Below are 24,983 nucleotides of genomic sequence, written 5' to 3'. Positions count from 1 at the left end.
CCAAAAATAAAAGAGAGAGAGAGAGAGAAGAGAAAGGGGGAGGGAAGGAATGAGAGGGAAAGAGAGGAGGAGAAGAGGAGTAACCAGGAGTTACCAGAAGAGGGAAACCCTCCACACTTACATCCCAGTGGTTTACTCTGACCAGACAGGGATATAGGTCCCTGTAAGCCACAGCCACCACCCCTGTCCCCATCAACACCCCCACCCCACAAACCAGAAGGGCCTACCTTGCCACTGTGAGGGCAGCTGTCGGAGCCACGAACTGGAGGCAAACGATCTTCCACTCCTGGTTGTGTTTCGGGGTCCTGGAAGTGCCTTGTGTTTTCCTCTCTTTGGATTTCGGACACCCAACTCTGAGAAGGATGGAGCAGAAGGTAACTGTAGAGTTTGAAGTTTGACCACGCATTAGGAAGGACTGTAAAGAGTTTTCTCAGTCTACTTCCCATGTCATTCTCTCTGGAAGGTCCTTCCTTTTTAACTGCTATAAATACCCATAATACAAAATGTATGTTACTAACTCTTTTTAGTGTGTAGTTAAGTCTCATTAAGAATATTTGGGGGTGGGCACTATATGGCTCAGCTATTAATGGTGCTTGTAGCTGAGTCTGAACAACTTGAGTTCAACTTCAGGACATATGGTATGAGGCAGTTTGAATGTAATTGGCCCCCACAGTCTCATAGGGAATGGCACTATTAGAAGGTGTAGCTTTGTTGGAGTGGGTACAGCCTTGTTGGAGGAAGTGTGTCACTGTGAGGGCAGGCTTTGAGGTTTCCTATGCTCAGGATACTGCCCAGTGTCTCAGTTGACTTCCCGTTGCCCGCAAGATGTAGGACTCCCAGCTACTCCTCCAGCACCACGTCTGCTTGCACGCCACCATGCTCCCTGCCATGATGATAATGGACTGAACCTCTGAAACTGTAAGCCACCCCAATTAAATGTTTTCCTTATAAGAGTTGCCGAGGTCATGGTGTCTCTTCACAGCAACAGAAACCCTAAGACACGGTGGAAGAAGAAAACTGGTTCCTGCAGGTTGTCCTCTGACCCACACCCCGTACATACACATTCTCTCTCACTCTCTCACTCTCTCACTTTCTCTAAACGTAATAATAATAATAATAATAATAATAATAATAACAACAACAACACAAAAAGAGTATTGAGACGGTGGGATAGCCCAGCGGGAAAAGGAGCTTGTTACCAAGATGAATGACATGAATTCAGTCCTCAGGATGAGGATGGTGGAGGAGAACTGCTCTCCAAAAGTTGTCCTCTGACCTCCACACATGTGGTCCATGTGCACATGCACACACACACACACATACACACACACACACACACACACACACACACACACAAATAGAGACAGATAGAGAGATGATGGGTGAATGAAATAAAAATTTTAAAGAATGTCTATGTTGGTATTGCCTATCTTACTTTTATCTTTTGGGGGTCTCATGTAGCCCAGGCTGGCCTTAAACGATGTAGCTGAAGGTAGCCCTGAGCTCTTCACCTCCTGCACTCCCTCCCAAATGCTGGGAGTATAGGCATGCACCACCATACATGGCTCACACGTTAGATCCTAAGTAGTGGGTACTGAACTGAGTTACCAGTTCACAGATGCCCAGGAAAACTTAAGAGATTTCTCCATTATCAGTGAGATTCTTCTTATTGATTATTCAGAAAATATATATTGATAGCTTTAATATTTGGCAAAGATTTGAAAACGTTGGAATTGAGTAACATGCTATGTTACCTGTGTGATCCGTGTAGGAGGAAGTGTGGTTGAAAAGGAGGCTATGACAAGAAACAGAAAAGCCACAGTGGGGAGATTTAAATGTAAACTGAGGACTATAAAGAAGGGAGGGAGTAGGAGAACATTATAAAAGTGACGGAGAGCGAGATCCAGGACAGGCATCAAAACTACGCAAAGAAACCCTGTCTCGAAAAAAAGCAAACAAACAAACAAAAAAGTGACAGAGAAAGAGGTGAAGGCGGGGTGACGGCCTGACGGGTACAGGGCTGGCCACACAGCACGAGGACCTGGGCGAGGTGGCCTGCACTGTACTTCCCTCACAGAACTGGAGCGTCCCAGGCCTGGCCAGTCCAGCATAACCAGTAAGGTAGGCCCGGGTTCAGAGCGATTCTGTCCCCAAATAAAGTGGAGACATGCTTGAGGAAGACAGCCGAGGTGATGTCGTGCTCCCACATGGACGTGACACATGTGGCTACAGAGACACACGCCCCAGAGAGGATGACAGACAGACAGACAAGAACTAAAACACTCGATGAAGATGAAGAAGAAAGGAAGGGTCACGAGGAGACGCTCAGGAAGCGGAGGATAAAAAAGGAAAGCAGTGTCCACAACTGTTTGCCCTCTAAAACGAGGACGATGCGCAGAAAGTGCTACTTACAAAATGGTAAAATAAAAAAACTGCAGAGGGGGCCAAGCGGTGGTGGTGCACGCCTTTAATCCCAGCACTCGGGAGGCAGAGGCAGGTGGATCTCTGTGAGTTCGAGGGGAGAAGGAGAGGGAGGGAAGGTGTGCACATGCTACATTTGGGGAGTCTTTCTCTCCTCCTGGGGCACGGCACGCTCCAGCCTGCTGGCCCTAGACCTTCCGGCTGAGTCCACCTCCCAGTTGCGGGGATTACAGATGTGCACGCACCACTGCATTCAGCTTTTTACAGGGCTTTGGGGTGACTCAAGTCATCAGACCTGGGTGCCAAGTGCTTTTAGCTACTGAGCCATCTTCCCTGCCAGAGTAGTACATTTAAAAACAATTTGTGATATCTCTGTCTTACACACACACACACACACACACACACACACACACACACAAATAAATAAACGTAATTTTAAAATATGGCAAGTATAAATAGACAAACAAAAAAATAGCAGCCACACTGGATTCCACTAGGAAAGTAGCAAGTAGAAGCTCCAGTGTATTAAAACATAAAATGAAATTCTATGCATCTACAAAAAAGCTTCAGAACTAATCTATGAATTTAACAAGAACACAGATATACAGTTAATCTCTAAAGATCAATTTGATAATTATAAACTCATATGCAATTTAATTTTAAATTCCAGGACTGGAAAGATGGCTCTATGGCTAAGAGCACTTGGTACACAACCATGAGGGAATGGGTTCAGATCCCAAGACTCACATAACAAGCCAGGAGTGGTCTCATGGACACCTGTAGCCCTAGCAATGTTCAGAGTGGAAAGAGAAAGGTCATGGGGGCTAGCAAAAGCAAAAACATAAAACATGCAAGCTCCAGGTTTAGGGAGAGATCCCGCCTCAAAGGAACAAGGCAGAGCATGACAGTGCAGGACTCTCAATGCCGCCCTCCTCTGGCCTCTGAGGACACACACAGAGGTGCATGTACCCATATATACACACGTGTTACACACATGCACGCACACACAAAATAAATACACAAGTAAACAAGTAACTGAAATTCCACTAACGTGAACTATCTGGAGTAGTCAAATGGGAATAGAAAGCAGTTGGCAGTGGCTGGGAGCAGGGGGAATAAAGACCTATTGTTTGATAAGCAAAGAGTTTCTTCTTTGCACAATGAAAACATTCTGCAGAGTGGGTGCACAAGAATGTGAATATACTCAGAATATGCTCAACACTACTGAACTGTCGATGACCACGATAAAATGTTTAAAATGGCTGCAATCTGGCTCACTTTTCTTAGAGCGTATAAAGTTTGGATTTTATCTCCAGTATCTAAGAGAAAGTTAAAATGATGAATTTAATGTTATTTGTATCTCATGACAAATTTCATAGCGAGGTGACAAGATAAATAATAACAAGGAAATATGAAATAGGAATAAATTTAATAAAAAATTCAAAAAGTATATACTGAAAAACTATTCAGACATTACTGTATAAAATTAAAGAATATCTGTGCTGTGGATGCACCTCAATGATAAATCTTTTTTTAATAATTTATTTTTATTTTATGTGCATTGGTGTTTTGCTTGCATGTATGTCTGTGTAAAGGTATCAAATCTTGGAGTTATAGACAGTTGTGAGCTGCCATGTGGTTGCTGAGAATTGAATCCAGGTCTTCAGGAAGAACAGCCAGTGATCTTAAACACTGAACCATCTCTCCAGCCTGGTAAATCTTATACTAAGAAAATGGAAGGCCTCTAGGTTCAATCCCTAGCATCAGCGCGCGCACACACACACATGCATGCAAACACACAAACACACACACACACACACACACACACATACACACACACACACAAACACACACATACTTGTGTATAGGATGTCTACATATCTTATTAAATCATATTAAGAAACTACAAATAAAACCATATTATCAACTCAATAAATGCTGAAAAGACTTGTTTTACAAAATTTAAAGCACACTTACGAAAAAAATTCTTATTGAATAAGGATCAGGCAGAGTGTGATGGCATATGCCTCTAATCCCAGTGCTCAAAAGGCAGAGGAGGGGAAATATTTGAGTTCAAGGCCAGCCTGGTCTACACAGAAAGTCCCAGGACAGCCAAGGCCACATAGAAAGACCCTATCTCAAAACAAAACAAACAACAGCAACAAAATGAGCCAAGGCTTGGGGAGTCCCTAGTCTGGCAAAGGTACCTACATAAAATCTAAAGCTACTGTTAGACTGAATGGTGAGAGGCCCAGTTCATCTGTAAGGAAGCAGACCCGTGTGCAGAGCTAAAGGAATGGAAAACTCTACAGTGTTCCTGAATGGAAGCCTCAATATTGTTAAGATTCTGTTCATAAGACAGGTGTGGTGGCCGGGCGGTGGTGGCGCACGCCTTTAATCCCAGCACTCGGGAGGCAGAGCCAGGCGGATCTCTGTGAGTTCTAGGCCAGCCTGGGCTACCAAGTGAGTCCCAGGAAAGGCGCAAAGCTACACAGAGAAACCCTGTCTCGAAAAAACCAAAAAAAAAAAAAAAAAAAGACAGGTGTGGTGGAGCACGCCTTTAGTCCTGGGTGGATCTGTGAGTTCAAGGCCAATCTCGTCAACATAGTGTGTTACAAGCCAGCCAGGGAGACATAGACCCTGTCTCAAGAAAAAACAGAGTAAAATAAGATGTTAGTTCATGTTAGTTCTTCTAAAACTGACTCACAAAGCAAGTGTGGCAGCATACAATCCCAGCACTTGAGACACACAGGTAAGAGACCTCGATTTGAGGCCAGCCTGGGCAACAATATAATACCAACAATAAAAAGATCCAAGAGTTCCATCCAAACAGAAGCACATTTATTGCATAGAAACTGACAAGCAAAGGACCTAAATGAAGCAAAACAGCTAACAAAAAGAACAGGTGTGCTGGCTGGTTTTACGTCAACTCGACACAAGCTGGAGTTATCTGACAGGAGGAGCCTCAGTTTAGAAAACGCCTCCATAAGATCGGGCTGTAGGCAAGACTGTGGAGTATTTTCTTAATTAGTGATTGATGGGGGAGGGTTACCCCAGAAACTGTTCTAGGTGCTATAAGAAAGCAGCTGAATAAGCCATGGGGAGCAGTAAGCAGCACTCTCCATGGCCCCTGCTCAGCTCCGGCCTCAGGTTCCTGTCCTGACGTCCTTCAATGACTAACTGTGACGCTGAATAACCCTTTCCTCCCCGAGTTGCTTCTGACCATGGTGCTTCATCACAGCAACAGTAACCCTAACTAAGAAAACAGAATTAAGGATGGTCACTACCAGGTAGGAACACTACCATCAAGACAAAGTGGAACCTGGTGTGGAGACATGAGCCTGTGATCCCTGCTCTCACAAAGTAGAAGCTGGAGGTTAGAAGCTCAGAGCCATCCTCAACCAGACATTGAACTCTCTCTCAAAAAAGCCTAAAACAAAAATATGTTTAAATTCTTTGCTCAAATAACTTGAATCCTTATCACTCATCCAAGGGAAATCAAGAAAGTAAAAACAAAAACAAAAACAAAAAACCCACAGCCAGCCATCAGGTTTTCTGCTTTTGTTTTTTTGACAGTCTTGTGTAGTCAGGATCGACTTCCAGCTCACTATGTGACCAAGCTCGAGCTCTTCCTGGTCCTCTAGCCTCCGCCTCCCAAGTGCCAGGATTACAGGTGGCACCACTCCCAGCCCAGGTATCTTTATATAAAGATACGGATGGTGATTGCATTGTGGTTGGACATGATACAGAAATTTAGAATGCACACACACACACACACACACACACACACACACACACACACACACTCACAACATTCCACTAGAATCAGGACGCCCCCACCACTCTCTAACTAGTCGCCACTGAAAGGACAAAGGCCAGGCTTTCAGTGGTGCTTTCACACACTGCCCCAAACGGGTCCCACTACCTTGATATCGCTGTCAATTCCTTCCCACTCCTCTGCTGTAAAGCTGGACGCAGTTGCTGCAGGCTTGTCTTTCCTCAGAGCTCGACTTTCAGGAGCCAAGCCCATGAGGCGCTTTTCACAAAATTCCATGAGTTCAGGATAGTAGCCTTCTTCACCGGACCTTAAAGAGCAGTTACAACGTTAGATCTGCATCTTCTTTAGAGACTCCAGACTGCTGGTTTGCCAACTGGGTTCTCTGGGACCTCCGGTACTTGATTTCAAAGGCTGTGCAGGACTGGCGTCGGAATCCAGCAGATCTACAGCACACATGGGGTGAGGATTCCAAGGAAACAGGGTGCGTCACGTGCATCCACGGCTGACACGAGGGCTGGAGAGATAGCTTGGCCGTTGAGAGCTCCAGCTGCTCTTCCGGAGGACCTGAGACTTATTCCCACAACTTAGCCACTCTAGTTCCAGGTTATCTGACGGCCTCCACCCTCTCCTGACCTCCGTGGCTGCCGTATGCACACAGTGCACAGGCATACGTGTAGGCACAACACCCATATGCATAAAACAACACATTTTAAGTTGAATCCTACCTAACATATGTGTTCATTTCATGCACAAAGCAATTTCAAAACACATTGGAAATTCAGTATTAGAGACAAACTGAGAGAAAATATAGGCTTCCTTTTCTAGGAGTTTCTGTTTAAAAAAAAATCTCAGTTTGAGTCAGGGTCTCATATAGCCCAGGCTGATTTCTAACTCCCTGTGTGATTGAGGATGACCATGGATTTCTAATCCTTCTGGGCTCACATTCCTAGTGCTGGAACTGCAACATTTGACACCAAATTCCATTGATGTGAATCAAACCCAGGGCCTCATGAGTACTAGGCAAGCATTCTAAAACGTCCCCAGCCCCTTGTCACTTGTTTTTAATGTATGAGGAGAAAATGGCGGAGAAACAGCTTAGACAAAACGCCCCTAAAGTGAACCATGCAAGAAACAGAATTCCTTCCCTAGAAAGCTAATGAAGTTATCTGGCCTCTCTGGCCTCCTTGGGCATGGCATGCATGTGGTACACATACTATATGCAGACATACATACAAAATAAAATAAATAAATCTGTGTTTTTGAAGGGAAGAGGGTCAGAGAAAGAAGCAAGAACCAGTGAAGAGCCAAGCACCACGACCATGTCCTGGCAAGGGGTCGGCAGTCCACGGGGTCGGCAGTCCACGGGGCAGTGGCTCTGGACGCAGACTCTGAACACCACAGAACAATGAGTTGCACTGTCAACAGCACATTTCCCCTCTCGGGCTTTCTGAAGTAGAATGGCTGGGAACCAGGCCCTTAAACCTGCATTTTTAACCACCGCACCTGGGATACACACATACAGTTTGACAGCACCGCCATGGGGCTCTGGTAACTTCCTGTTTCAGGCCTCCCCAGCCATCTCTTTCCTGGGACCAGGCAGTAGTGAGTCCTGCTTGCTGTCACACCTTCCCCAGGAGCTGTGCTTACAGCTGCTTTACCTCTTCTTGGGCAATTCAGAGGAAACAAGAAGAGAACTCCCTTGGATCCAAACCAGCCTAAGTCCATGTGGAAGTACATGCAGCCAGAACCCTCCAGAACCACAGTATATAACCGATATGGAACCCACATAACAGCCTCAGTATTTGAAAATTCTCTAATACTTCACAATAAAGGGCAACTGCATAATTAAAACTGGCATGTTGAAGCACGAAATTATTTTTTAAATGCTTACCTCAGCACACAAAGAATTTTTTCCAGGTGTTTCACGTCTGAACATTTTTCAATATACTTGAAATCCAAATGCTCAATGGGAATTTTAAATGTCTTTGTGGTTCCAAAGCCCCACAATGATGGGCAATCCTTAGCAGTCATGGCTGAAACACAGTATAAGAAAATAGGTGTTGTAGTAGGACAGGCCCATAGGGTTGAGGAAATTGGCTCAGACCAGTTGCCAAGGCATGCACATAACGTTCTCCTTATGAGCCAACCTGGAGTCTGCCTGAGGGCCTAGCAACAGGAGCTGTCCGAGTTCCTGATCGTGCCCAGCCAATGAGGGACGACCACACAGACTGGGTGCTGGGAGGAGGGTATATAAGGCCTTCCCTGTTAGTGAATACATGCGTTGTTTGCCTTCAGCTGACTCCCAGTGTCTGTGCCATTGATGCTGCACCTTCTCACCCCCTCCCCCGAGGGAGCCGTTAGAATCCAAGCAACAAGGTGTGACCTAATATGTACAATAATTCAGCTCAGTTTGGGTAGCCGGGATTGCAGAGTGCTCCCAGAGGACAAGGGGCAGAGTGATTTTTTTTCACAAAAAGGAAGGCTGTTTTGAATCTCTCTGATAACAAGTGTTAACATCAGTTGAGGCAACTATTCCTCAGGCATGTGTTCTCAGTCTTCACCTTAAACAAGACAGGAACAGAACTGCTGGACAGGTTTTGGTGCATAAAGTATGCTTTATAAAACAATCAAATTGGAAGACTTTCTTGATGAAATAGAACTATGTGCCTCTGCCATGAAATGCAGCTGCCACAGACAGAGCAAAGGCCTTTTTTTTTTTTAAATTTTATTTTATAATTTAATTTTACATATGAGCCACGGATTCCCTTGTTCTCCCCCCTCCCGGCCCCCCCTCCCCCACGAAAGCCTTCTTAACCCCTACGGACCAGACAGGTGTCAAAGCCTCCTGCAAGGAACTCGTGTGTTTTAACAGCTTGACATGTAACAGTCTATGTCTTAAAACTTGAAGTGTGGGGCTGGAAAGCTGGTTCAGTGGCCAAGCGCAGAGGGCCTGGGTGTGATTCCCAGCACCTCTGCTGTGCTTACAGTAACTCCTTTCAGGTGATCTGGAGCTCTCCTCTGACCTCTGTGGGCACAGGGTATGTGGGACACACAAACACACAGGCATGTGAAACACCTACGTCCATAAAATAACAGTTTACTTTAAAAAGCCTCTTCAGGGCTTTCCTCAAACTTAAAAATCTAAAGAATTAAAAAAAAAAAGGCAGGGCCAAGTGTGGTGGCACATGCCTCTAATCCCAGCACTTGGGAGCAGGGGGATCTCTATGAGTTCTAGGCCAGCTTGGTCTTCATAGAGAGCTCTAGGCCAGCCAAGGCTACACAGTGAGATCCTGCCTCAAATAAATAAATAAATGACATTCAATATCTGAAAAATTTTCAAATTTACAAACTGTGTCTGTCATAAAAACCTTCACACTAACAGAGACTAGGGTGGGGTGCTGTGACCAAAAACCAAAACCAGATTGCTTTCTGTTGCTGTGACAAACTCCATGACTGAGAGCCACTTGGGAATGAAAGGGTTAACTTCATCTTCCCGCTCACAGGCCATCACTGAGGGGTGACAGTCAGGGCAGGAGGAGAGCAGAGGCCATGGAGGAACACTCCTTCCTGGCTCACTCCCCATGGCTCCAGTTCAGCTACCTCCTCATACCTCCCAGGACCACCCACAGGGGGTTGGGTCCTCCAACATCAATCATTCATCAAGAAAATGTCCCACACTGGCCAATCTGATGAAGGCAATTCCTTAATTTCAATTCCCTCTTCCTAGATTGTAAGCCCTTCAAACCACTCAAGTGGCCAGGCCCCTCCCCCGAGGGCCTCTAACTGCCAGGTTCCACCGGCAGAACACTCTAACTGCCCTAAATGCTGGACCCTGGCCTAACCCTGCAGAGCAAAAAGCCCAATCTCTGGACATGGAATCCCACCAATCTCCACCCTGGAAAGCTCTACCCTGAAGAGTTCCACCCCCTACCCAAGAAACTCTATATAAGCCCTCTATCCTGTTCAGTTTGCTGCTGTGTCTTTCTGGAGCAGAGGTGGCCACTCTTCTGTTTTTTTCCCTCCCAATAAATCTCCTGTGTGAAGTTTGTTGTGTGGTGTGACTTTGTGGTATTCCTTGGCTTCCAGCTGCCAGGACACCTTTCCATCGGAGCTGCCATGCTCACATTTGGTGCCGTGACTCAGGCTCTCCCAGTGCCTGCATTTCCCCTCATGGTCTAAGCTGCACTGGGACCCTATCCCTCATCTCCAGTCCGCCTGCAACAGACCTTCTGGCTCACTGATTGCTCAGCACCCCATCCACCAGAATCAATTAGGTAAGTTTTCCCTTCGGTCAGTGTAACTGTTTCTCTGAGTCTGAGGAAGTGGCTGTTGTGTGTCTGGCACCCCTCTAGTACTCTTGGAAGTGGAGGTACCCCCAGCCACGGTCTTTAAGGCTACGTACAGATGGCCCTCGTCACCTGACCACACTCCCGCACCCTTGGAGCTGTAACCAGGCAGTTTCCTCAGGCCCAGTGGGGTTATAGCATTCCATCCTGTGTCCTGTGCTCTCCCCCTGTCTTCCCACAAAAGCCTCCTTTTTCCAGTCCTTTCCTCTGGATGAGACCCTCCCCTAGAGCTCAGTTTTCTCTTGCCTTCTCACCTCTATGGAAGCCCTAGTTGGTCCTTGTTCATTCGGCCCTCCTTGAGTCCAGGTGATGCTGGCGACTTCAGGCTTCAGTGACCTTTCCCTCACCTCTCTCATCCATGGGAACTCAGTACTCCACACCCTCCCATCCCCCCTTGGGATGCCTCTTAGAAACAAACCTCCAGCCTCTCCACCTGACACCCGACCCAAAGGGCACTAAATTTATGTGCTTTTGCAATCAATTTCAGCTTCAATACCCCTTAGATAATCAATCTGAAGGGCTATCTAATGGCATTTAGATCCTAATATTATTTGAGACGTTTAAAATACTGTGAGTGATCTGGGAAATGGAAAGAGATTTCCCCATCCCCTATTTCTCTGCTCCAAGCCCTGTTTGTTTTGTCCAGTCCCCACCCCCACACACTGTGTGAATGTCCTGTCTTTTAGGTGACCCTAGATGGATCTGTAAGTTTGTTGCAAAGCGGGAGCTAGGAGCGAGACCTAGCGGGAGGGGGAGGAAGAACAGGAGTAGCAGCTGCGCACACCACACGCACACCCTGCACACACTCCTCCCTGGCTGGCACATCTCTCAGCTCCTTCCTGTGTTGTCCTCTGTCTGTGTCCAGGGTTCAAAAATTCCCACCTTGAGCCTTCTCTGTTAGCTTACTGGGTTCAGTTTTACTGGGATTCATGTGTCTTTTAGGTATGAGGGGCACTGGATCATTGTTTTATGCTGTCCCACTTCAATTAAAAGCTGGCTCTGGAGTTAGGGTATGGATCCCCCTCCTCTACCCCAAGCATGCTTGTTCAAAAGGTTTCCTCCAAAATCTCCGTCCCATATCAGGCAAGCCATCTGCTATGTGACAGAAAGGGGAGCAAAACGAAAAAAAGGGACAGACTATTCTCAGTGGGGACTATTGCTACTCATCTCATACGCTTTTGGTTTTGTTCTCTGAAACTTTTGCTAAGGTATAAATCTTGCCTCAAAGATCTGTAAGCATATTGGGTAAGGATACAAGTCTGAAAAATCAGTAACACTGGGGTTAATAGTTAAAAATCCATACTTGGGTAATCTTAAAGGAACCATGTGGTGTGATGCCATTTTAGGATAAGCCAACCAAGGTGGAAACAACTCCTGGCTATGAAGCCCAAACCAAATAATTCCTGCACTATTTTCTATCACACCAGTGAACCTTCCCCTTATCAGCCTCATCCAGTAGTCCCTTCTCTTTCTATAGTTTCCCTTTCCCCCTCCTCAGAAACAGGCTGCCCACCAGTCAGGGTTGAATATGGGGCATTAAAGCAGAGTACTCCACTATCACATGAGACCTTGCTCTATGAAAACCAACTGTATATCCAACATATTACCCAATTACACCCTCACCTTCCATAATGTTCATATGACTCTTGCCAACAATCTTCTTCCAAGAGTGTAGGTGAGTCTGGGACCAGGCTATAGCAGTCCCTGATGAAGACCTTGAATGGGATTACAATACCCCAGGAATCATCCTAGCTAGGAATCGATTTATAACTTGCCTCCTGACCAGTATCCACAAGGCTGCCCTTAAGGTGGTAAATTATAAAAAAGTCCAAGGGGTCATCATCCAGGAAAAGCATGAAAATCCATCTCGATTCCTACACCGCCTTACACAGGTCCTCTTGCAGTATCCCAATCTGGATCCTGAGACCCCCGGATCAGAAACAACTCCTTATGACCTACCTCTCTCAGAATTTCCCTGATATTAGGGTCCAACTCAAATGTCTAAGGAGAGGACCCCTGACTCCACAGGCAGAAGTCTTCACTGCACCTTCAAGGTGTACCATGGAAGAGAGGAAAAAGCCCCCAAACAAAAATACCTGATGATGGCTTAGGCCTCTCAGCCAGCCAAAGCAAAAGCCCAGGCTCCCTGGTCTCCTAAAGCCCAAGGACCTCGGTGTCCTTGTTTCAAATGTGGTCAGGAGGGTCACTGGGTCTGGACCTGTCTGAACCTTTGTAAACCATCCAATGTCCAAGGTGCCATCAAGAAGGCCATTGAGGTGTTGATTGCCCCCATGCCCCTTGTGGCATGGGGACATCAAGCCCAGATCGCCCTTCATCTGACCTCCTTGGTCTGGCCATGAACGTGTGAGGGGGCCTGGGCTCCCTTGGCCTGACGACCTTCACCTCCAACAGGGAGCCTCAGGTAGTTATCACAGTATTGGGGCGATTCATCTCCTTCCTTCTGGACACTGGGCCCACTTCTTTGGTCCTGATGAAGTTCTGGGGACCCACCTCTCCTTCTCCTTCTTCTATTATTGGAGTAAGGAGACAGCCTTACCAGGCTCACCAAACCCCAGCACTTAGCGGTATCTTGAGGGGTATTCTCCTACCCGTTCCTTCCTAATGGTGCCAACCTGTCCTGTCCTCTTGCTGGGAAAGGACCTCCTAGCCAAAGTGGGAACCTCTATTTCTTTTGCTCCCCCCATCCACTTGACCCCAGGCTCACCAGCCATTCCTTTCCTCCTCCTCCTCCTCCTCCTCCTCCTCCTCCTCCTCCTCCTCCTCCAAACCACACGATCTCACACACCTCTTCCCTTACCAAACTCTCAGGTAGATCTGCTCCCCACTTCTCCCTTTAATACCCCTATCCTCGCAGTTATAAAAGCCAATGGGACCTACTGCTTGGCTCAGGATCTCCGACTTAGCAACTCAGCAGTAGTTTCCCTTCAGCCCATGTCTTAACATTTCAAAACCACTCAAGTTGCTGATTTGACCCTTAAGATGTATGCAGACCACTTGTTTCTGCTGGCTTCTGCTGCCCATCATGTTTGGTTCCAAATTCTTCAGTTGCTTCTTCCTCTACCTGCTCTAACCATCCATCTCTCCTTGCCTACTTGGTAAATGTCCTCTCACTGGCTCCCAGAGCCTGCTGCACCCTCCAGGGCCTCACCATGTGGGCAACTATTGGAACATCCCTGTTTCCTGGCTCCCCCCTACCAGGAGCTGCCTGCTAAGCCCCACAGCTTCCTTAAGCACATCTGGGCCTCTGCGACCTTGTCCCTCCTGTCTCTCAGCTCCCACCTGGAGTTGATAGAAACTCCCTCCAGCAGAGTTCACTTTGCAACCCTTCCCCTCTTCCTCCATGGACTCTAATTTTATTAAAGCTTCTCTCTGGCCTTAGTAAGTTCAAATAGCCAAAATTGGCATTCCCTGATTTTATTTTTTTTCCAGAGTTGAGGACCAAACCCAGGGCCTTGCGCTTGCTAGGCAAGTGCTCTACCACTGAGCTAAATCCACAACCCCCACCTCGCCCCCGATTTTCAATTATGGCAATTTCTGCCACTGCACAAACAAATTATCCAAAATTCTCTTATATCGAAACTTGCTTTCTTCTTTATTTCTTCTTACCTCCACTTATCTGGAGTAGCTCTTACATATGGATGTTTATCATCCAAGAGACCCTCGCCTCTAGTCAACAGCCCATCCTAATAGGGTCAGGAAATTACATCAGGCTGTCAAAGGCTGATTCAGTCCCCTATACCTCCCCTATCCATCTCTCCTTCACTGGGGCTTATCACCTATGTATTTTCTCTATTCTTGTATGATAATTCCTGTCCTCAAAACAAAGAATCATAAAAACAGGGTTTATGATAGAATTAAAAAAACAATGCTTGTTTAATAAGGTATTAAAGCTGCACATCCATGTACTCATAGGGGAACGTACAGATGTTATAAAGGTCTGAGAATGTGAAAACTTAGTAAGTACTGAGGAAACTTAACTTCGGAGGGTGTAAGAAAGCATTATCTGAGCATGTGAAAGCTGAAGTAAGTTCTGAAGGTATAAGAAAGTGTCATGTTTGTGAAAGTTCTGAAGGTACAAGAAAGTGACTTAGGATGATGGAAAATGTTTCATATTTCTTTCTGCTCTGTGCTATTGTTAAATCTATACTTAATGGTTCAACTAGACCACTTGTACGGTGGGGTCTGGAGATTGCTCACTAGCAGGTTGCCAAAAGGAGATACTTATCCCTGTGATACATAAATCAACTTCTGAAACACCTGTCCCCTATTCCTTCTTTCTCTATGATCAAACCAGAGATCACCATCAATGTAGGCTGCCCTTAGCAGTCCTATAAAAGATAAGATCCAACAACTTCAGACAGACTTTCAAAACATAAGAAACATCTTGATGCCTCTGGCCAGTGGGTCACTGATAGTCCAATAAGAAACTGGATGCTGCCCTTCTCATCCCTCCTCTCCTTCTTTTCCTAATCCTGCTAGTTGCACCCTGCCTTATAAACTTCTTGTCTAGATTTCTTCAACAGCAGATCCAAGAGATTTCTAACCAAACTTTTACTAGCCCCTGGCTACAGAGCCGGAGACCTGCAGCACCGGGTTACATCCTGCTGATGACGATCAAGATTGCCCAAAGAACCTCGACGCCCTGATTTAGCAGGAAGTAGTCTAGTGATGACATTGCCCCTTTCCTGTGATCTGTTTATTAATAATAAACAAAAGGGGGGATGGAAGCCCCTCAAACCATTCAAGTGGTCCAGGTTCCACCCACAGAATACTCTAACTGCCCTAACTGCTGTGCCCTGCCCCCACCCTGCACAGGAGTGGCCAGCTCCCCCCCCCACCTCTAACTGCTGGGTTCCACCCACAGAACACTCTAACTGCCCTAACTGCTGTGCCCTGCCCCCACCCTGCACAGGAGTGGCCAGCTCCCCCCCCCCAACTGCCAGGTTCCACACACAGAACACTCTAACTGCCCTAACTGCTGGCCCCTGACCCTACCCTGCAGAGCAAAAAGCCCAATCTCTGGACATGAAATCCCACCAATCTCCACCCTGGAAAGCTCTACCATGAAAAACTCCACCCCCTTCCCAAGAAACTCTATATAAACCTTGTACCCTGTTCAGTTTGCTGCTGTGTCTTTCTAGAGCAGAGGCGGCCACCCTCTTGGGTTTTGAGGTTTGTTGTGTGGTGTGACTCTGTGGTATTCCTTGGCTTCCAGCTGCCAGGATACCTTTCCATCCGAGCTGCCATGCTTACACAGATGACCCCAGTTTGCGTCAAGTTGACAAAAACAAACAAAAAACAACTGACCAGCACAAACAGCATGTATCACAAATTTCTGTGGCAATAGTTCAGTCACAGCATGCAATAAAAATCACATTAATCAAGATTCACAAGCTCCTTTAAGGTCTGCTAAGTACTTTTTTTTTCTGTGTAGAATCCTTAAAGCTGTGACAATTAAAAAATGCTATCTTTTCTACTGGGAGGTAAATTATACATGAAAGATGGAAAAGATGAACTCATCATTTGTGTGTTCTGAATCATTCCAGCTTTGTTCAGCAGTGGCTGGAACTCTCTCCTCATACTCCTGTTTGCTTTCCTGACACAGCTGTGCTGCCCGGCTATTGGCTGGACTGTCTGTATGCAGTTCCTCCTGCAGAGACTGACCAGAAGCTAAGACACATCACATTGCGTGCTGGACCCCATCAATTCTGAAGGACACCTGAACCATCACACATTTGGATGAAACAATTTTGTGATTTATTTAGATTTAGGTATTCTCCAGAAAATTCTACTAGTAGTTAGTGAACTATTGAGAGAGAGAGAGAGAGAGAGAGAGAGAGAGAGAGAGAGAGAGAGAGAGAGAAATACACTAGAATACCACTCAATGCTACAGCACTTGCCTATAGCAAGGCATGGGGCCTCATTTAATCACTTTAGTCCTCCCCCCACTTAAAAATAATAAAAAGAAAACCTATGTACCATGTAACATTAGTTTTATAAAATTTTCTATTTCACATCTACACATACAAATGCATGTTGGCAAAGTGAAATACATTTCTCAGGGGTGCTGGGCACCACTGCCAAAGTTTCTTTCTTTTTAAAGCCACTGCACTTAAACCTACTGGGTGTTTTGTTTTGTTTTGTTTGTTTGTTTGTGTTTGTTTTTGTTTTCTTGAGACAGGGTTTCTTTGTGTAGTTTTGGTGCCTGTCCTGGATCTCGCTCTGTAGACCAGGCTGGCCTCGAACTCAGGGATCTGCCTGTCTCTGCCTCTAAACCTACTGTTGATCACGTAGCAGAGGTCTAATTCACAGAAGTATTTGTTTCAGCATTACTGCTCCCTGGGAGTGTGGTTTACAGAGCGAGGGCACGTAGACTTCTCTTCCATATTGCTGCTGGCTTTGGTTAGGTATAGAATACAGATAACAGTTCTTCAACTTTGGAATAAGAGCCAGCCAAGGAATTAATTAGACTGTAGCTTTCATACCTCACCTCTAGGCTGAGAACAAAAAATGCATCATCCCATCACAAGGATAATCTGAAGATTTGAAAGGAATTGGGGGAAAACTTGAAGAATTTTACGTGTGTGTGTGTGTGTGTGTGTGTGTGTGTGTGTACTCAAGCCACTGAGATCAAAAGAAAACATCAGCTCCCTTGGTGCTAGAGTTACAGGCCATTATGTACTACCTGATGTGGGTGTTGGGAACTGAACTCTGGTCCTCTGGAAGCACAGCAATGCTCTTAACCAGTGAGCTAACACTCCAGCGAAGCATGAAGAACTTCCATTGATGTGTGCAAAACAGAATGTTTTCTTGAGAGAAAATTTCAAAAGGGCTGGAAAACCTTTTGTGGGAGAGAACTGAGCATCTAACAGGATTAAAACACATTACCTTGAGTGGAAATATCCCATAATCATTGGAATTTTTATTGGAATAAAACACATTGAAAAAAACATGATAGAGCCATCTCTTACCTAACCATGAAAATTTCATTCTGAACACTATTCTAAAATCTGAGAATCTTTTGAGAGTTATCTTGCTTTTCCCCCCTATAGGATACATTTTCCTAAAATTACTGTATGCCAGGCCTTCAATCCCAGAACTCCAGCACTCGGGAGGCAGAGGCAGGAGGATCTCTATGAGTTCGAGGCCAGTCTGGTCTACAAAGCGAGTTCCAGGACAGCCAGAACTGTTACACAGAGAAACCCTGTGTCTAAAAAAACAAAACAAACAAAAGATTACTGCATGTTATCTGGGCCTGGCATAATGCCAGCACTTGGGAGAGCCAGGAGTTCAAGATCATCCTCAGCTACTAACATAGTGAAGTTGAGCTCCATGAGACCTTGCCTCAATATATATCCCTCAAGTTCATTCTCAACTTCCAAATGGTGGTTTATGTATTCTCTAGGGAATTTTTCCATACTTCTTGGCAGTCTTAAGTCTCTAAGGCTTGATCTTGGCTGGATTTGATTTATTTTCCATCATCCTGCTCCACGTCCACTTCCCTTATTTCCCCATCTGCAGCGTTTCGTGGTAACCCTAGTAACGGGAAAAGCCGTCCTCTCCCACCGAGGTGGCCGGGCGCCCTCTGCTGCCAGAAACGGGAACTGGCATCCCCCAGCCATGGCAACAGTTTCCAGGACCCACAGGCCGGGAAAACGGTCTAGGACGCGCCCAGCAGCTCGCACTACAACACACCTGCAAGCGCCCGCGTCGGGAGTCCTTCCCTTGGCGTGGGCTGTGGTCCTCCGGGTTGAAGCAGTTAGCAGTCCGTCCAGCACGCTCCAGTCCAGTGCGGGTGTGCGGGTGCGGTCCCCGCTTCGTCCCCGCCCCGAGGGTGCTCACCTGGCTCTCACCCTGTGCCCAGCTAGCGAGCCGCGACCGACTGGGAGCTGGTGCTCGATGCAGCTGGGCGGAGACCAAGCCCTCCGCCGCCACTGGCTACCCCGGCTGTCCACCCGCTGATTGGCCTCGCCGGCCCCAGCCCACTTCTGCCCTCCCCAGGACCAGAATTGAGGGCCAGGCTTGCCCTTCCTTCCCTTTGGTTTCAGTGTTTTACAGTGAGTTAAAACGTTTCTATGCTGCACTCCTGATGAGTGGTGTTTATTCCTACGTAACTGTAAACCTTGATTAAAATTCCGGACTTGGCGTTGCACCCCACGTTTATTTACCTACTGTCCTTTCAACAAGAATATATGAAAGGCAAATTTCCCTCTTCACGCAGCCGACATTTCCTAAAAGCTTGGCAATGAGCAAGGCACCCCACTGTGTGCTGGAGATACAAATATGATTAAGGCTTAAGCAATTCAGATGAATGAAACACTAGAGATCATTTGTGGAGAAATTTACTTCCATTTCAAATACATTTTAGACTCGTTAAAATAGATGAACGAAGCAGCCAGTGTGCGCCCAGCCGGTAACGGAATTTGATAATACTCTTTATCAAATCAAGATACACTCTTTTAAGTATAGACAAGTCTGCTGGCAGCGGCCATCGCGGGCATAAAGAATGAATGATACAGAATGATGCGTGTTTATAGATGAAGACTCCAGCTTTAGGATAATCCTTAGGCCGCTTCACTAAATGAGTTGTGGAAACAGCATCACATGTTCCAGGGGAACTTGAACTCCCACACCAAGGACTTTAGCCAAGAGAGACTCTGTAGCAATCTGGGGAATGGTTGTCATTCTGTGGGCTTTGTAATTCTCCTTTTACATGTACCGTTTTCTTCTTGCTATGTACAATCTATGCTGAATTGAAAAAGGTCAAAACACTCTGAATAAAAGTGTGGTTTGGGGAAACAATTTTAATCTTCATTGTGTGAGAGATTAAGAGCACAATAAATTAAAAGACGTATGTTAAACCAAAAATTCCTTTATACAAAGTATCAAAATACAATCACATTTCTAAAATGAAACCAAAGGTTTACAGTTGTAGTCCTAAGTAAGCTAAGTCAAAAGCTGTACGAGAAACATCAATGGGGCAAATGTATGAATGAAGACTCTCCCAAATTCCCACTTTTCATCGAGCATCAAAGACCACCACTGTTGAACCGAGTTAAGGATTTTGAACAGTACTTAAAATTGTGTAATACTAAGGCTTCCAAGTAACCACCTCTGCACCAAGCTTGGATTTAATATAAAATGAACAAGAGTGAACTTCACTATGGCCATCAGACAATTAATAAAAGAATAAAGTACACAACTTCCATTTTCATTAGTTCATTTCCATGATACAAAATAATATAAATTTTAAAAGATAATAAAAATAATTTAAAAACACTGAAACACTTGATGATGACTTTTCAGAGTTTGTGTCAGTTACCATGAAACAATTTCCTTTCTGTATTTGGACTAATTTGTAGGCCTCACTATTCTCCATTAATTTCTTCTTGCATACTTCAGATTATCCATAAACTAATAATCAAGAATGACTACTTCTAAAAACAAAAAATTCCTGAAAAATAAAAATATTTATGTAAACTCAAATCAACTAGTTTTTTAATTACTTAGAGCCCATAATGAATGACACATGAAAGTGCTAATCATGTTTACTTTAAAAATAAAATAAAAATCTACAATTATCTACTGAGTTTTAAAAAATATATTTATTTAGGTTTATTTTATGCATGTGAGTGCTTTTGCCTGAATGTACATATGTGCATCATTTGGGTCCCTTGTACAGGTGGAGGTCAGAAAAAGGGATCAGACCCCTTGGAACTGGAGTTACAGATGGTCATGAGCAATCTTGTTGGTGCTAGAAACAGAACCCAGGTCCTTTGAAGAGCAGCCAATGCCCTTACCTGCTGATCCATCTCTCCAGCCCCCATTTGTTTTTGTTTTGTTTTGGTTTTGGTTTTTTCAAGACAGAGTTTCTCTGTGTAGTTTTGCGCCTTTCCTGGAACTCACTCTGTAGACCAGGCTGGCCTCGAACTCACAGAGATCTGCCTGGCTCTGCCTCCCAAGTGCTGGGATTAAAAGTGTGTGCCATCTGTTTTTTTTTTTTTTTTTTTTTTTTTTGAGACTGGGTCTCACTAGTAGCTCTGGCCTGCCTGGAACTCAAAAAGCTCTGCCTGCCTCTACCCTCAAGTTTAGGGAAAAATAAATCCTATTACAATAATTAATCTAGATATGCCTCCTTTTGAGCCTCCTACATTCTCAGTTCTTTCTCACTCTTCCTTAATAAATCCATGTTCAATCTGCTTAAAAATAAATAATCCAAATGTTATTACTACTTTTATCAGAACTTAGTTTTTATCAACTCAAATATTATTTTCCCCTTACATTTAGAAAGCATAGTCAAAAGGATACATCTTTTAGTCCTCTTCTTGTACATTATTCTGTATCCACATTCTCTGCATCTGATTGGATCCCTGGACTTTATTTCATTTTCGGTGTGACACTCTAGGAAATAAAACATGTTTATTCAATGCCTGAAAGAGAAACACTACAGGGAAGGGAATATAGCCAGGGATTTCTTCAGGAGCAAGCCAGAGCACCCGAGGCAGCCAAGTGCCTGTTTATTACTAAACAGACCACGGAGGAAAGAAGAGAGCTGTTGGTAGTGCTCCTTGTCCTGATGAAAAGACGAATCTTAACGAGGGATTTTTAAACTAATGACTGCTAAAGTGCTCCACTGGAATTCACAACGATCTGCTTGTCTCTGCCTCCCACGTGCTGGGGTTAAAGGCGTGCACCACCACTGCCCGGCTAAAATGCTCCACTTGTAACTTTAAAGATTAGTACTCATGTAAGGAAAGTTTAAGTAAAACGTTCTTACTTAAACGTTACTCTTACCTCCACAAATATATATCATCGGCTGCTGCTTTGGGGGCTGAACGTCTTTCTGAGTGTCCATTGTTAGTGCCTGAAATCAGAGTCAAAGACTGAATAACAGGACTTTTGCACAAAACCAACCAGGTCCCATTTTCCCAGAAGCTATACAAGGTCCTGATTCCTGGGCTGAAGAGAAAAATTCGGGAATAGAATGTTTGCCCGATACGCAGAGGCTCCAAGATCAAACCCCAGTATTACAGCAGGGAGTAAAATCCCCCGGCTGTGGGCTGGGTCTGAACGATAAAACACATTCTCAACATTAAATACATTATGAGTGTTTACTCCACTCTTCAAGATCCTGGAGGGGATCACTCTTTACACACGAAGAAACTGAGGCTAAGAACGGGTTTGTGAGCCCAACATCACCCCACCACGAAGAAGCGAAGGGATTCAGACCCGAGCTGGGAGCAGCGACTCCATCAAAGCCTCTCCCAACACTAACTCCACAGGGGAGCTTTTCATTAATTATTTATGTACGTATTTGGTCTTTGGGAGAATCTTCACTTTGCAGCTCAGGTTGGCCTGGAACTCACTTTATAGCTTAAGCTAACCTCAAAGTCCAGGTGCTCGCTGAAGGCGGCATTCTCCTGCCTCTGCTTCCCAAGCGCTCAGATGGCAGGCGTGTGCCACCTCTCCCGGCCACCCGGGCACTTTTTAAAACCAAGTCTCTCCAGTTTTTGCCCCCAGTCTACGTCCAAAGTCCTCAGCCGCCGATCTCTTACCTCGGCAGCTCAAAGAAGCTTCTATGTGCACGCAAACCCTCTTTCCGGTCCTCAGAAGCAGACTCACTACCGGCGCTGCTCGTCAGCTTCCGGCGCGGCCTTATGACGCACTGGAGCCCCGCCCCCCTCCGCCCTGAAGTCCCGATCGCGGCAGATCGGAGGAGCCCCGTGCGCTGGTGTTTGAGACGGGCATAGTGTTTCCTTCCCACTTAATTCCCGTGGGTTCTGTGTTTATTTTCCCCTCTCCCCACGGAAGCAAAACGTTTCCACAGCTCAGCATTCGAAGGTTTGTGCTTCTCTCAGGGCACGCAGAGCAGGAACCCAGGTGACATGCGCTGTTGGAACCCTGAAGGAGCCGTTGCCGGGCAAACACGAACGGGCGACCCTCCCAGTCATTTTCACGAGTTAGACACTTCGACATTGCGGCTTTCAACTTGTTCAACACCTGTGCGGCTGGGTTTTTGTTTTGTTTTTTGTCTGTTTTGTTCAATTTCCAGTTCCCTCCTGTCACTCCTTTTCCACTCTATTTTAGGGAGTGGAAAGGTAGAGAAAGGGTACTCCGTGTTGCCCAGGCTAGCCTTAAACTCGCACAGTCCTGCCCTTTTGCCTCCTCAGTGCTGAGATAACCCGTGCAAACCACAACGCCTGCCCTCTCCCTCCGTTTTGGAAGCAAAGGCTTTCTTACGAGCAGCTAGCTCCATCAATTACTCCCACCAGTTGGTGACGTCAGCTCCTCGTACCTGTGTTCACACAAGAAGAAAGTCCAGTAGAAAGTGTGTGTGTGCTCTCAAAGATCAAAAATTTAATTCAGTAAAACATATCTGTTGAGTTCAAGTCACTTATATTCAATCAATTCTTTTACATCAGTCACATTAAATAATAGGATTCTCTCCCAATGCACATCCTGGCATCTTAGTAGGCTGTACTTCCCATTCTCCATCCACCAAATGGAGAACTTTGAGCTTTGCCTTTTATTTCTAGGAGTTCAAACCTGTGGTATCCACAGACCAGCTTGAGAAATTTCCAGTTCTTCCCAGGCTGACATCTTCCTAGATGTCAAAAAATTTTCAGGACTCAGTAGTAAAATGCCTGCTTAACCTGCATGGGCTCACAGAGGCAATTTTTTAAAAAGAAAATCTTCAGGAAAACCGTAGTACTCAGCTTCTTCCTCTACACACAGAAGAACAGCTTGTTTTGACCCTCAGCCACGTTACAAAGTCTCAGCAAAAGGGAGAGGTAATCAAATGTGCACATCAGGCATCTGTCAATAAATACTAGGTGAAAACCACCGCTATCGAGGATGTGAGACTTTCACATTTGCAAGACATCTTGGATTTTAAGATTTTGTTGTTATTTTAAGTTGTGTGTGTGTATTAGTGTCAGACCCGAAGAGTCGTTGGATCCCCTGAACTGGAGTTACAGACAATCAGAAGCTGCCCTCATAGGTGTTGGGAACTGATTTTGGTCCTCTGCAAGAACAGCAAGTGCCCTTAAACGCTGAGCGGCCTCTCCAGCTCTTGCATTTTTCTTTCCTTCCTTCCTTCCTTCCTTCCTTCCTTCCTTCCTTCCTTCCTTCCTTCCTTCCCTCCTTCCCTCCCTCTGTCTTTCTTTCTTTCTTTCTTCCTTCCTTCCTTCCTTCCTTCCTTCCTTCCTTCCTTCCTTCCCTCCTTCCCTCCCTCCGTCTTTCTTTCTTTCTTTCTTTCTTTCTTTCTTTCTTTCTTTCTTTCTTTCTTTCTTTCTTTCTTTCTTTCCTTTCTTTCTTTCTTTCTTTCTTTCTTTCTTTCTTTCTTTCTTTCTTTCTTTCTTTGTTTTTCGAGGCAGGGTTTCTCTGTGTAGCTCTGGCCATCCTGGAACTCTCTCTGTAGATCAAGCTGGCCTTGAATTCAGAGGTCTGCCTGCCTCTGCCTCCCATGCCCTGGGATCAAAGGTGAGCACCACCACAACCAGGCATGAATGGGTGTTTTTTTCTTATACAGTCTTGCTATGTAGCCTGGCTAGCCTGGAATTCACAAATCCTCCTGCCTCCGTCTCCCAATGCTGAGATAGCAAGTATGGACCATTAAGCATAGCTTTTTCCTGGATTCTAAATCTGTCTACATACCAAATTTTTTATCACAAAATAGGTATGAAGGTTAGAATGGATCACCACATGTTGATCATAAATGTACCGTGGGAATCTACAGGATGGTGGTGCCTAGTCATAGTAAAGAGATCTAGTATTTCCATAATAGTTCACATTGGTGCTAGTTCCCAACCCAACACTCTGTTAGCAGCAACTGTAACATCACCATGGAACATACCCCACAGATGCTACCCTGTTTTCAATTACAACATTAAACTGACTCTTTGAACATTCATCACATGCCAGAAATCACTTCATGGCTCTCTCCTAGTGAAGCTGGTTGTCCTGCCATCCTGAGGCTTTTAACCCTTTATAAAACGGTTATAGTGAAACAAGCTGCCATTTTTCCTGTGAACCTCTGAATTTCTTTTATGCTTAATGATAGCAATTTCTGCATTGCTTGAATGTTGAGGTCACTGGGAAAAAATTCATGGTGTTTTATTGAATGAGCCTCAAAACAAATTAAATCTTGTGGGAACCAAGTAGGTAGAATTCTACCATGGGAGCCTGGTCCAAGAAAAGAGCCAAGAAGCAAAAGATGAGATAGATAAGGAATATACCAGGGCCAGCAAGATGGTTCACTGGTGCCTCAAACCTTGCTATGTAGCCGAGGAGGGCCTTGTACTTCTTATCCTTCTCCACCTCCCGTGTTCTGGGGAACACTGGAGCCACCGTGCCTGGTGCTGGGAATACTGGAACCACCATGCCTGCTTCTGGGGAACACTGGAGCCACCATGCCT

The 24,983-nt window shown here is 45.4% G+C and overlaps 2 protein-coding genes across 2 annotated transcripts in view; both read right to left on the bottom strand.

The window, feature by feature from the left end:
- Spag1 (sperm associated antigen 1) overlaps nucleotides 1-18,488 on the bottom strand; it is a 65,443-nt gene extending 46,955 nt beyond the window's left edge. Inside the window, exons 1-4 of the mRNA XM_059252994.1 lie at nucleotides 18,262-18,488; nucleotides 8,091-8,232; nucleotides 6,347-6,506; nucleotides 228-353 (exon numbers count right to left, since the gene is read on the bottom strand). Coding sequence (XP_059108977.1) covers nucleotides 228-353; nucleotides 6,347-6,506; nucleotides 8,091-8,230 — 426 coding nt within the window. The 5' untranslated portion in view covers nucleotides 8,231-8,232; nucleotides 18,262-18,488. The remainder of the gene's footprint in view (nucleotides 1-227; nucleotides 354-6,346; nucleotides 6,507-8,090; nucleotides 8,233-18,261) is intronic.
- An 862-nt stretch (nucleotides 18,489-19,350) lies between these two features.
- Polr2k (RNA polymerase II, I and III subunit K) lies at nucleotides 19,351-22,231 on the bottom strand. Its single transcript, XM_059252993.1, has 4 exons — nucleotides 22,122-22,231; nucleotides 21,361-21,430; nucleotides 20,875-20,967; nucleotides 19,351-19,608 (listed from the first exon to the last, which is right to left on the bottom strand). The coding sequence occupies exons 2-4, from the start codon at nucleotides 21,419-21,421 to the stop codon at nucleotides 19,586-19,588; spliced, it is 177 nt and encodes a 58-aa protein (XP_059108976.1). The 5' UTR covers nucleotides 21,422-21,430; nucleotides 22,122-22,231; the 3' UTR covers nucleotides 19,351-19,585.
- Nucleotides 22,232-24,983: the final 2,752 nt, after the last annotated feature.

Source organism: Peromyscus eremicus, unplaced genomic scaffold (assembly GCF_949786415.1).
Source record: "Peromyscus eremicus unplaced genomic scaffold, PerEre_H2_v1 PerEre#2#unplaced_722, whole genome shotgun sequence".
NCBI classification, from domain to species: Eukaryota; Metazoa; Chordata; class Mammalia; order Rodentia; family Cricetidae; genus Peromyscus; species Peromyscus eremicus.
Note: the sequence above shows the minus strand (reverse complement) of the source record. Positions and strands in the feature narration are given on the sequence as shown.